The sequence below is a fragment of the Lolium rigidum genome, chromosome 2 (genome assembly GCF_022539505.1).
Source record: "Lolium rigidum isolate FL_2022 chromosome 2, APGP_CSIRO_Lrig_0.1, whole genome shotgun sequence".
NCBI lineage: Eukaryota > Viridiplantae > Streptophyta > Magnoliopsida > Poales > Poaceae > Lolium > Lolium rigidum.
Genome location: NC_061509.1, coordinates 235941040 through 235955140, shown reverse-complemented (window position 1 = coordinate 235955140; position 14101 = coordinate 235941040). Strand labels below are relative to the sequence as shown.

The window sequence follows — 14101 nt, the reverse complement described above, 5'->3', positions numbered from 1 at the left end:
TAAGTTGCTTGTTGAGCGGTAACCATGTTTCTGGGGACGCCATCAACTTTTACCTTTGTTGAATATCATGTGAGTTGCTATGCATGTTCGTCTTGTACTGAAGTAAGGGAGATTTTCATGATCAAATGGTTTGAGTATGCATAATGTTAGAGAAGAACATTGGGCCGCTAACTAAAGCCATGATTCATGGTGGAAGTTTCAGTTTGGACAACTAATCATCAATCTCTTATGAGAAAATTAAGCTGTTGTTGAATGCTTATGCATTAAAGAGGAGTCCATTATCTGTTGTCTATGTTGTCCCGGTATGGATGTCTAAGTTGAGAATAATCAAAAGCGAGAAATCCAATGCGACCTTTCTCCTTAGACCTTTGTACAGGCGGCATAGAGGTACCCCTTTGTGACACTTGGTTGAAACATATGCTATGCAATGATAATCCGTGTTAACCCAAGCTAATTAGGACAAGGTGCGAGCACTATTAGTATACTATGCATGAGGCTTGCAACTTATAAGATGTCTTATACATAACTCATATGCTTTATTACTACCGTTGACAAAATTGTTTCTTGTTTTCAAAATGAAAAGCTCTAGCACAAATATAGTAATCAATGCTTCCCTCTCGTGAAGGGCCTATCTTTTACTTTATTGTTGAGTCGGTTTGCCTATTCTTTCTATCTTAGAAGCAAACACTTGTATCAACTCGTGTGCATTGATTCTTACATGTTTACTTATTGCACTTGTTATATTTCTTTGTGTTGACAATTATCCATGAGATAAACATGTTGAAGTTGAAAGCAACCGCTGAAACTTTATCTTCCTTTGTGTTGCTTCAATGCTTTTACTTTGAATTTATTGCTTTATGAGTAACTCTTATGCAAGTCTTATTGATGCTTGTCTTGAAAGTATTATTCATGAAAAGTCTTTGCTATATGATTCATTAGTTTACTCATTATCTTCATCATTGCTTCGAATCGCTGCATTCATATCATATGCTTTACAATAGTATGATCAAGATTATGATAGCATGTCACTTCAGAAATTATCTTTGTTATCGTTTACCTAGTCGAGGGCGAGTAGGAACTAAGCTTGGGGATGCTTGATACGTCTCAAACGTATCTATAATTTCTTATGTTCCATGATACTTTATTGATGATACTCACATGTTTTATACACATTATATGTCATTATTATGCATTTTCCGGCACTAACCTATTGACGACATGCCGAAGAGCTAGTTGCTGTTTTCTGTTGTTTTTGGTTTCAGAAATCCTAGTAAGGAAATATTCTCGGAATTGGACGAAATCAACGTCCAGGGGCCTATTTTTCCACGAAGCTTCCAGAAGACCGAAGGACTTACGAAGTGGGGCCACGAGGCGCCGCCACACTAGGGCGGCGCGACCCAGGTGTTGGCCGCGCGGCCCTGGCGTGTGGGGCCCTCGTGTGGCCCCCTGACCTGCCCTTCCGCCTACATATAGTCTTCGTCGCGAAACCCCCGATCCGAGAGCCACGATACGGAAAACCTTCCAGAGACGCCGCCGCCGCCAATCCCATCTCGGGGGATTCAGGAGATCGCCTCCGGCACCCTGCCGGAGAGGGGAATCATCTCCCGGAGGTCTCTTCATCGCCATGATCGCCTCCGGATCGATGTATGAGTAGTTCACCCCTGGACTATGGGTCCATAGCAGTAGCTAGATGGTCGTCTTCTCCTCATTGTGCTATCATGTTAGATCTTGTGAGCTGCCTATCATGATCAAGATCATCTATTTGTAATCCTTCATGTTGTGTTTGTTGGGATCCGATGAATATTGAATACTATGTCAAGTTGATTATCAATCTATCATATATGTTATTTATGTTCTTGCATGCTCTCCGTTGCTAGTAGAGGCTCCGGCCAAGTTGATACTTGTGACTCCAAGAGGGAGTATTTATGCTCGATAGTGGGTTCATGCCTCCATTAAATGCAGGACGAGTGACGGAAAGTTCTAAGATTGTGGATGTGCTTGTTGCTACTAGGGATAAAACATCGATGCTTTGTCTAAGGATATTTGTGTTGATTACATTACACACCATACTTAATGCAATTGTCCGTTGTTTACAACTTAATACCGGAGGGGGTTCGGATGATAACCTGAAGGTGGACTTTTTAGGCATAGATGCATGCTTGGATAGCGGTCTATGTACTTTGTCGTAATGCCCTAATTAAATCTCATAGTACTCATCATGATATATGTATGTGCATTGTTATGCCTTCTTTATTTGTCAATTGCCAAACTGTAATTTGTTCACCCAACATCTGCTATCTTATGGGAGAGACACCACTAGTGATCTGTGGACCCCGGTCCTATTCTATACATCTGAAATACAATCTACTGCAATTGTTCTTTACTGTTCTTTGCAAACAAACATCATCATCCACACTATACATCTAATCCTTTGTTTACAGCAAGCCGGTGAGATTGACAACCTCGCTGTTACGTTGGGGCAAAGTTCTGTGATTGTGTTGTGCATGTTCCACGTTGGCGCCGGAATCCCTGGTGTTGCGCCGCACTACACTCCTCCGCCATCAACCTTCAACGTGCTTCTTGACTCCTACTGGTTCGATTAAACCTTGGTTTCTTACTGAGGGAAAACTTGCTGCTGTGCGCATCATACCTTCCTCTTGGGGTTCCCAACGGACGTGTTATCTACGCGCAATCAACGCCACGCAGCTCCGCTCGATTTTTTGGCTCCGTTTGCTTTGCCAACTGTGCAAAACGGGGCCACCGGGACATGCGGTATGGCCGTACCGGGCACGCGCGTGCACCCGTCCGCCAACGCACGCAACGGAAAACATTTAGCACATAATATGACGCGTCCTAGACCTAAAAACATTTTCCCCTCCATTTATTGAACGAAGGAAAGTGTCGCCCCAGTTCAAATCCGGTCAGTTTCCAGCGGATTCGGCGGGACACCGCAGGAAGCGGGAGGGATTCCCAGATGGCTGCCGCGCGCATATGGCATGTGATAGGTGGTGTGTAGGAGGTATCCTACCGCTGCGCGGAGGTCCCGCGCAATACTAAAATGCGCACCATGCAGCTCCTTCACAAAAAAAAGCCCTTCCGGCACCCCGAAAATGGAAAACCCGTCGCCCGTGGTTCGGATTGGAAATCCGCGACCGGGGCCTTGCTTCCCATCCTAAGGCCCACGCACGTGCCAAATATGGCCTCGTTCCGACAAACTATGTGGTGAAACGGGCCGTTTCCTACTCATTTCCCCTAAAAGCCATAGAACTCCGGACGTGATAGCCCTATTCGTGAAAGGTTTTTCAAGATAACTGCCGTATCCCAGTTCCGTCTTTTGCAGTGGTTACTAGGACACATAAAATGACGCCATGCGGCTCCGCTCGATTTTTTGGCTTCGTTTGCTTTGCCAACTGTGCAAAACGGGGCCGTCGGGATATGCGGTATGGTCGTACCGGCCGCGCGCGTGCACTCGTCCGCCAACGCACGCAACGGAAAACATTTAGCACATAAAATGACCCGTCCTAGACCTAAAAACATTTTTCCCTCCATTTATTGAGCGAAGGAAAGTGTCGCCCCAGTTCAAATCCGGTCAGTTTCCAGCGGATTCGGCGGGACACCGCGAGGAAGCGGGAGGGATTCCCGGATGGCTGCCGCGCGCATATGGCATGTGATAGGTGGTGCGTAGGAGGTATCCTACCGCTGCGCGGAGGTCCCGCGCAATACTAAAATACGCACCATGCAGCTCCTTCACAAAAAAAGCCCTCCCGGCACCCCGAAAATGGAAAACCCATCGCCCGTGCTTCGGATTGGAAATCCGCGACCGGGGCCTTGCTTCCCATACTAAGGCCCACGCACGTGCCAAATATGGCCTCGTTCCGACAAACTATGTGGTGAAACGGGCCGTGGCGGGAGTTTCCACATACAGATCCTGGATTTTACCAAGTGCTAGCCCATGTATGCGGAAATCGTCAACGCCGGGTACATGCAAGGTTAGCCAAACCTTACATCACACTTGTACACATATGTTATGGGCATATGCAACTTTTCCAGCGATTCCGACGATCCGATGGTCGCGTATCTTGAAAAACCCTAGGGCGGGGACCCCGCAGATCTACCCCTATAGCTTTCTCCGTGTGAGGGTTTACCAATGGACTTTTCTACTTGCTTTGGTTTGTTTAGGACATATGTACATGGAAACCATAGGTTGGGCATACTTTACCATAAAATAGGCTCTGTTTGAGCCGTGGCGGGAGTTTCCACATACAGATCCTGCATTTTACCAAGTGCTAGCCCATGTATGCGGAAATCGTCAACGCCGGGTACATGCAAGGTTAGCCAAACCTTACATCACACTTGTACATATATCTTAGGGGCAGATGCAAGTTTTCCAACAATTCTGACGCTCCGATGATCTGTATCTTGGGAAACCCTAGGGCGGGGACCCCGCAGATCTACCCCTAGGGTTAGGGTTAGGGTTAGGGTTAGAGTTAGGGTTAGCAATGTATGTGGAAACCCTAGGGTTAGGGTTAGGGTTAGAGTTAGGGTTAGGGTTAGAGCTAGGGTTAGAGTTAGGGTTAGGGAAACCGTAGGGCGGGGACCCCGCACATCTACCCATATGTACATCGATAGCAAATGTTGGGCCTAGTGGCTCCGGTTGATCCGTCTGCGAAGAGCGTCACTCGTGGGACCTACATATGCCATCTACCAATTCTTAAAAAATAGAACCATTTTTTACATAATTCATACTAGTAAATAAATAATACAAACATAATATAAAGTAATATAAGAGAGGAAAAAATAAAAAATAAACCCTACGGCGGGGACCATGCAAATCTACCCCTAGGGTTAGGGTTAGGGTTAGCAATGGACTTTTTTTTCCTTTTTGGAGGACATATGTACATCGATAGAAGATGTTGAGCCTAGTGGCTCCGGTCGACCCGTCTGCGAAGTGCGTCACTCGTGAGACCTAGCTACATATGGCATCTACCATTTTTCCCATTAAAAAAGAACCATTTTTACATAACTCATACTACTACATAAATAAATACAAACATAATATAATATAAAGTAAAGGAGAGAGAAGAAAATAGAAAAAAAAAACTAAGCCAAGGGTGGCCATCGGCATAGGTAGGTCATGCACTATGCCGAGGGGCACCCTCGGCGCCTCGCTGATGCCGTAACCGGGCCGTCACACGCGGAGCAGCTGTGCAGTAGATGCAGGCACTACGTCGACGGCCGTTTGTACGCCGAGGGTGGCCGTCGGCGTATGGTGCTCTACGCCGAGGGTACGACTACGCCGAGGGGCTCGTTGGGCCGCTGCCCTGGACCGGACGTACGCCGACGGCCCCGACATTTGGCCGTCGGCGTATGGCACGGCCGTCAGCGCAGCGCGCCATTCCCGTAGTGCGTGTCACCTTTGTCATTTATAGAGCCCATTAAGATCTTGGGAAGTTGACAGCGCGCTTTAGTGGCAAGCGAAAAGTGTGATTTGGGTATATGAAGGGCTCGTTTTGATGGTAAGTCAAGCTTGCAGTTTCATCATAGATACGTATACAGTTTAGCCATCATTGACATTGCGTTAAGGGTACCACTCGTGGCATACCAGCTTTTACCCAGAATGTGACCTGAGTTGTGACACATATATATTCATTTTCTACATGGCTGCGACAACTTGATTATTATTTCTCTATAACGGACTGACAGCTTCATTGTAGTAATAAAATGTATAGTAATTGTCCGCAAGTCTGCAACCTACATAAAAAAATTAACCGGAATTGTGACAGGCGTTGAATGCGCGAAAGTAACGAGTAGATTTTTTTATAGACCAGTTAAACTGTGACAGTCGTCTGCGATCTGATCCACGTACAAGAATACATATACATATCGAAATACTTAAGATGCACTGAGCTTTCTCTACAATTAAGACAGAACTTCGTCCGTGTTGTGCATGTGATGATCGAGCATCGCCATTGTGTGGGATAGCTGAAAGTTCAAACGAGAGAGGAATAAAGTGACCTGCAGATGGTGACCAAAATGGTTAGAGCTACGTAGTGTCAGCAGTGACCTGCAGCAAATTGCCGGGCTAGCTAGCTGTGTAGAGAGAGCAGCAGTTGCAGCCAGGACAGCGACCGAATATATTTGCCAGCTTCGACAGCGAGCGAAACGATCGACTAGTCGCGGTCAGGACAAAACAAAGTCAGAGCTTTCCTGCAAAGTTGGACATAACAGTTGGGAGAAAACGCACACGTCCGCTGGATGATTAGCTACGGGTTACTTACTACGGGCCTATCTTGCATGCGTTCCTCCAGACCAAGGAAAGCAACGTGCTAACAGCCATGGCCATGAGTATCCATATATGGTGGTGTGCTCTACTAACAATTCTGCTTATATGCTTGATGATCTAACGAACATTTCTGCATGCGTTTTCGAACATGCAGGAGAAGGCATGCAAGAGTATACAATGGAAATTTTGGCTGGGAGTTCCTTTTTTTTTAAACGGAGGCAAAAGATTCTCCATCCATTAATTAAGCAGAGTTTTGACAAGAAAAAAAAAAGCATTATCAACATGACTACATGAGGGACTACTACTCTCCCGACATTACACCCCGCGGTGACCCAAATTTTGGCTCGGAGTTAGATATCTTGAATTGAAATAGCACAGCAAATTGTATATAGGAACTCTATATGAAAAATACGATGACATGTAAGAATAACTAGGAAGAGAACAGTATTAACAATTAAGTTACTGATGATGCCGTCACACTATAGTGCATACACACACACGGCCTCGCTCAGTTCTCTACTGAACCTGAAGGTAGGAGTTAGCTAGGACACTGTGGCTCTAGTCTGATCATTAGCGCGCGTGTCCATCTCCTTGTCAGTTACAGTTCAGTGATGCATGCAGCGCACTGATTCGTGCCCAGGACTCCACCGGCGACAGCTATCGACGACGGCTCAAAGTCACAACCACCACCGTCGAACCGAAGCCGGAGTTGACCTAATCATGCATCGCGAGCTGGCTACGTACGAAAGCTCCAGTTAATTAACTAGTAGTAAACTGTAAACGAGATAGGATTGAATCATCATTAACTAGATATATGTACACCTACTATACCATCGATCTGACACGGTCGATCTCGTTGACGTTACCGTTCTGCGTAGTCGACATTAAGTATTAAGGAGGCAAAGAATGTAAGCGGTTCAATACTAACATAGAGTAGAAAAAACAACAGTCCATTTCTTCTCGTTAAATCTGACTGTACATGAGCAGACATTGCTGCGACAATACGATTTATTGAAGCAATATATTAGCCTAGCTATGGCACAGTTAGAAACTCATGTCCGGAAGAAACCATCTCTGAGTTGGACACAATGGATATGCCGGAGACTTTTGGCATCGCCTCTTGAATACAGAAGTGGATGGAAAACAGGGACACTGGTTTTAATGTGGAAAACTCGCTCGGGCCAAAAATTGTGGGTGCACGAAGATGATCCTCACTATATATCGGAATGAGTTTGCAAATTCATGGAAAACATTCGATTCTTGTTTTGAACCTCGCACGAAGAAGGCAGCAGCCTCTGTCGAGCAGGAGGACCAAAAGGTATGAGAAACTGCCTTCCGTCAAAGAGCAACTTTATCTTACTGTACTGCTTAACTTGTTGTCAATGGAAAGTGACGCAATTCTGCACAGAGAACGAAGGAGACAAGTCGCACAGGACACATCAGGTAGGAAAGATTAGGGACCAAGAATCCTCTATCCCATTGTGTTTGTCCTCTTACACTGGTTCCATCTTTTCTCTGTTGCACCTGGACCGGTGTATACATAATTACATATGTCTACATCTATATATATCAATCTGGTTCTCTTTATGCCCGCCATCTTCTTTGAAAATGTGTACAACAACTACATGCAAAGTGCTCCAACAATGTGTATATAACATTTTTCATATTTATCTGCATATATAGTCATTAGCACTGGACCCTTCAGAATTAGCTCAGACTAGTTCAAATGCCCGTGCTTTGCCACGGGTACTCAAATTTTATTTCTCAATACATGTATATAGTTCACAACTCACTATGAAAATTGAAAATAAATTAGGAATATCATAATTATTGACTGTTAGATTTTCTCATATCAGTTCTCCAACACTTAATCCAACGGTTAGAACATTGGATGGAGAGTCTAATTTGGCTCCATAATGAGTTGCCATGTTAGCCTCCTTCTTTACATGACATACATCAAAACAAGTACATGGTCTACTTGACTCCTGAATTTGATACACCGCGAACTCTTCCACAAGAGAGCTAACTTCAGGCTGTCGGTCTCCATTATCACTTTCAGCATGTTCATGCTACATATCATGTCAATACCATTTCAACAAGCATAAGCCTCACCAGATATGAGATTTGGGAGTACATCATACCATCTGCTCATTACATCAATCACATGACCTAATTCATCTCGTACAATTACTCCCTTCACCCTGTTGTGTTTCTGGGTTAAAAGATGCATCAACATGGGGCAACGACTCCACTTGATGACTATAGGTAGTCATTCCTCCTTCAACCATGATCTAGCCGTCCATCAAACCTGATGCCATGTTTCCCACCCATTTATAGGCATGTGTAATACTCATCATGCTTTTTTGTTTCTTGCCATCCAGACTGCCCACACTGCACAAAGTATATTGATGCCCACATTCCACAAAGTATATTGATGCCCCATTAACAATTCTTTCAATAAGCCCCAACTTTAACCCAGATACATCCTTGCTGCTTCACGGTAAAGACTCAAGTACGTGCAGCTACAATGGAGAGGTGAAGGCTGATAACAAGCATGAATTAGTCAAGACTAAATGTGTGTAATATTGGAACTGCAGCTCAACATACAAGTTTCAGTATATTACAAGCATATAACTACTGAACTTGTAGAAAGAAGCATGAAGTGTTGATCTTAGATCAAGAGAATTGATTCAGAAGCATACCAGAAGCATTGGTATAATGTACCCCATACCTCTTTCTAGTGTCATTGTTAAATTAAGCAAGGAATGTTGATCTTAGATCGAGAGTTTCTAGACCAGAAGTTGCGGAGATGGCACATAACACAGCTGCAAGCGTTGGTGCGTTGCATTGTGCATACCATATTTTTTGGTACAAAGAATAGTGGCTTGGTAGATTGGAACTATTAGTGCACAATAGTTCGGTTAGCTACTGTTTTACATCGCAAAAAGAAAGAAGAGGTACTATTTTATACAAAACGTGATGCTGCTTAGTTTTTCCTGTCAACCCTTCTCTCATCTTAGCTATGGGAACAATGCTTGAATTTCCAACAAATTGAGCACATATATTGACATGCATAGCTTGTGCAGCCTAAATTTGTTGCACTTCGCATAAAACTTGTGAAGTAGAGGCCTCATGGAGTCATGGAAGCAAAATTTCATCAGTTCCAGTGACATGATCAGAACAACCAAACACTTGCATGAAGCTCTATACTGAAGAACCTGGGACAATCTCAAGTCTCAAAATAAATGAGTACGAGCACACAACTTAGTAACTAAGTTTGTGATGCTAACAATTTTGTCGAACACTACCCTGGCAACACTACACAACTTGCAAATCATGAAAGTCTTTCAATCAAACAGGTTGTGGAGAAATAGTGGGGTTGCCATTTACCAGCACGCAAGAGCACATGCGGCCTTTGTGCGCAGAGCTGACAGAAGTTACAAGCTCTTTTGGTCAAACAGCCAGGAGTTGATACCAGGATGCTATTGCATACAACTGAAAGCATTTGCTAGCGGGGCAGATGAACAGTACGGACGAACGAAACAAAGGGCCAGCAAACCAGGAACAATCAAGAACCAGTACGAACCAAAAAAAAATCAAAAATCAATCACAGTATGTAAGGGCTGGAGTTTGATCATCTTACCGGAGTCCAGCTAGGGGCAACGACCCACACACACATGGGCTAACTTTTTGGCTCCACAACCAGCAGTCATTTTCTCCGACTGAACACGAGGTTTCTCATTCTAGAATCTAACAGAGATGACAGTACAGAAATGTCAACAGAGGAAGAACTGACCATATCACTTTGCATGTTTGCTCTATCCCAGAATACATTATGTGGGTCATTCATAAAAACTGTATCCTGAATGGTGAAAAATCATTGTAATATGTTTACGATTCAATCCTGCTGCTACATCTTCAATGGCATGATATAGTGCATTATATTCATGTATGTCAAATAGGAAATATATAGTGGTACCCTGGACTACATATTAAAGTTTAAGACAATATCCTGTGGACAGAAATATGAACTCACCATTTTGTTAAGAACAAACGTAAAGTTGTCACTGAGAACAAACTATATTGAATTAAGCCTTGGACTACATATTAAAGTTTACAACAATATGCTGGACGAAATATGAACGAAAGAACAAACATCAACTGTCACAGAGAATAAACTGTTTTGATTTAAGCTGCCAAACAAATGTGTCCCAACTCGAAAGTTCCAAACAAACTCACATGTACTGGACGTATGCTATTAATCACAGCACACACCTCGTAGCCCTCTCATACTCACGTATAGTATATACTCACCAATTTTGAACGTTAAGTAATAAATTGATATCCTTGTTTGCCCTGCAGTCTTGCATCAATAATGTTTGCTTGCTTAGAAAAGGATAACAGAAAAATTTATAAGATATTAGAGTGATCCTGAGACAAATAAGTCGTTTCTACCTAATCTGCAGCTGGAACAAATAACATTCTAAGCTATAAAGGAGAACACACAGATCCAGTGATCAGTAAAAAAAAGTATGGTATCGACTGCAATGATCACTTTCTTTTGCTGTGTTGGTCAACACTAACATAATGCTCCTAACACTTCTTTTGTTATAATGAACACTTTACGAACCCAGCTTCAGTTCGTAGAGCATGGAATTGCCCAACTTCCCATTACTAACTCGATCAATCAATTGTGTATTGCTGCTTTTTTTTTTTTTTGCAAAATCTATATATATCACGAAACAGAGCTCTAGCAAAAATCTATATATATATATCATGAAATAAATTTCCTACAAACTGAAGAATTTCAGTTTAAGTTTTTAGCGGGACGAAACAAATTTTTAATGTAGTAGATAACATAGGATCTAGAATCAGAAATTGGGGAAACTAATCATGCCATTCAGAAATATCATGCTACTGAACAAATATGATGACGCTGCAAAATTCTCATGAGCCTGTGGACAGAGTAATCAGGTGCTATGAGCAATACAACAAACACGACATAATTTCATCCATACGGGAGAAAAAACCGTGCTCACCTTGGTGATCCTTAGCTTGGTTACACAAATCCGTCCAAACGTACTCGAGAGTGCAAGCGATGCTCTTGAATTAACCTGTACAACCGAGGAAAGATCAGCCTCGAAAGGTAGAAGAGAGAACACATACTTAACTGCAGTTGAGACATGATAGCTAATTTTAAAAAAACCTAAAACAATCTCGTCTATGCAGATAATTCCCCGGTGCTGACCGACACACACACACCACCCATCCGCCATACCATCCTGACAAGCCTACTGGTATGCTCCTCCTGAGCAGGCGGTAATGGCCTTACCACAATCAGGGGAGGCAAGGGCGGAGAGCACCTTGGCATTGCTCTTGAGTCAAGCCTGCTGCCGGACGTGGCAGGGTCGTCATTGAGCATGCGGCCGCCGAAGATGAAGCCGGTGCGTTTGGGATCTGTGTCCCCATCCCGCAGCATCGGCACCTCATTGCCCAGATGGGCAGCCTCCAAGAGGCGGAGCATGGTGGAGTTGTGGGCAGCGTGAAGGGCGTGTAGGCACGCAAGGGCCTCAGTGATGCACACAAGGGCGTTCTGGGCGGCAGAGTAGGCGGCGGAGGTGGAGATGGCGCTGGCGGCGCGAGAGGTTAGGCGAATGCAGAGGCGGAGATCTCGCCAAGGCGGAGGCGGGATCAAAGTTTCGGGACAACCTAAGGATGGACGAAACGGAACCTTCTCCTCTGTTTTGGTAGTTGACATCTCAACCCTACAACCAATTCGTTAGGTCTGCTGCTTATGCAAACTGCAGTATGCACATGTTTCCGACCTTCAAATGCCTCTTGTGATGCGATTATTCTGGGAGCCCTGAGCACTGTACCACATAGCCCTGGTTTGAGACTTTTGTTGCAACCTCATTGTTATGTTGTAATCAATTCAACATACATGAAAATGCAATAACCCTACTCAAGGGGTGATTTCCTAATGTTACCCCATTTGTAAAAGCAATTAGCTGAAACCATTATAACCTTAGGAAAATAATGCACAGATCCTGTTATACAAGAAAGAGATATAATAGTATGAATGTCATTGGTCCTAACTCCTAACACGAACAGCTACCTGAAGAGATATCTTCGAAAATAGAGCAATCACTCTGCTAATTGTGCAAGAATCACAAAACAACATGCAAGTTATGGCGTGTATTGTATTTCAAGATATAACATGGCCTGTGAGAACACCTTTCAAAAATAACAAATTCTTTTATCATATACGTTCTAGAATATGCAGAGGTTACTGATCAAGAACATAAAAAATTCAGTAAAAAGAGTCAACTACCAATGATTCAGTAAAAAGAGCAAGACCATGTGCATTCCTAGGAACAACTTAATAAAACATTTGTTCTTACCACGAGGTTGAGAAAAAATGCAGCGTATATACGGATTTGGATCATGTAGAGTCTGAATAGTCTGACAAAACTTGCACTAACCATGTACGGAAAGAGGACGTGCGCAGATCATAGATTCAAGAAAAACAATTAGGAGACTGGAGAGAGGCTCTAACAGAAGATCGGGATCCACCTCCCCTAAGCCAGGTACGCAACGGGGATTTGGGGAGGGGCGCTGGTGGGCAGGTGGTGTTGCTCCCCTGATCCACGCAGGCAACTCTACCGCTGCCAGATCTGTGGCCAGCGTCGCCGCTTGACGATGGGGACGTGTGAGGCCCCTGCGTGGTGCCTGCGGGAGATTTTGTTGCTGGCCACGGGGAAGAGAAGGATATGGGCGGAGGTCGCCGGTGCTGCTGGGCGAGATGTGGGGTTGAGATGACCATAAATCTTGGACGCAGACGCGGCGAGGATGCATTGCCGGTGCTGCACGGACAAATCTTGGACGCAGACGTGGCGAGGATGCGCGGTGTGAGGCTGGCTACGACGGCGTGATGGTGTGATGCGGCGGCGACCGCGGGGAGGCGGTGGCGTTGGCGCGTGCGCGGCGAGGTTGCCCGGTAAGAGGGGACGTCCAATGGGGGGCGGCGGAACCCTATCGGCTCATAGCCTCATGCTCGCTCGGCTCATAGCCTCTTGCTCGCTCCGCTCGCGATGGGCTGCGGTCGGCCCATGTTAACGCCTGGCCCAGGCGGGTGGGCAACCAAGTACGACGACGACCAAACGTATTGACAGAATAAGGAACCAATTGAGTCTTTTTAAGTAGTAGAGATAGAGTTAATTTCTGACAGAACATATATATACATGATGTAGTGCAAAGTAAATAACAACCAGAGTACCAAGCTAGCAAGGCTTTCCCATGCGTTGATGCATGAAATACATCTTCCGATGACATGCAAAAAATAGTTCAGCGAGCAGCTAACTCGTGGATTCTGATTAAAAGAAAAATAGACGTGCTTGCCCAAAGATTTTGTCTCCTCAATCAACAGTTCAACACTGACCGAAGGCCAACTATTCTCACCCGTGAAAGACGGGCGAACCAACCACGGCCGGCGGTTGAAGCTCCTGACCAAGCCATGTCTGTGGGCTTGTGTCACATCCCCGTAGGATAATTGCTGGATCAGTTCTTATCATCTGCTTGAATAATTTGCTTGTAGCCGGAATATTTTACATAGTAGCAACGACCTGTCTTTGGTGACTGTCTCAGAACTCTGTACCGCTGTGCTCTCGTGAGGATTCAGCTTCTCGTTGTCCCTGCTTAATCATCTTCGCCTCCACCGGATCACACCAAGGGGAGAAAGTGAGAAACGGATATTAGCAAGACAGCAACCACAGGACGTGGAGCGGATCAGCTAGCTCGAAAGTTGTACGACTCGGGGCA

General features: G+C 44.6%; 1 protein-coding gene across 3 annotated transcripts; it reads right to left on the bottom strand.

Annotated features, from left to right (window-relative positions):
• Positions 1-8126: 8126 nt before the first annotated feature.
• On the bottom strand, positions 8127-13216 carry LOC124693143. Of its 3 annotated transcripts, XM_047226600.1 has the most exons (3): positions 12857-13216; positions 11323-11397; positions 8127-10033 (listed from the first exon to the last, which is right to left on the bottom strand). In XM_047226600.1, exons 1-3 carry the CDS (start codon positions 13136-13138, stop codon positions 10022-10024), a joined length of 369 nt encoding a protein of 122 aa, XP_047082556.1. In that variant the 5' UTR covers positions 13139-13216; the 3' UTR covers positions 8127-10021. The 3 variants fall into 3 exon arrangements, 1 of the variants encoding a protein (XP_047082556.1); XR_006999865.1 differs by lacking the exon at positions 12857-13216 and having other exon boundaries at positions 10523-12678; XR_006999866.1 differs by lacking the exon at positions 12857-13216 and having other exon boundaries at positions 10598-12678.
• Between the last annotated feature and the right edge of the window lie 885 nt (positions 13217-14101).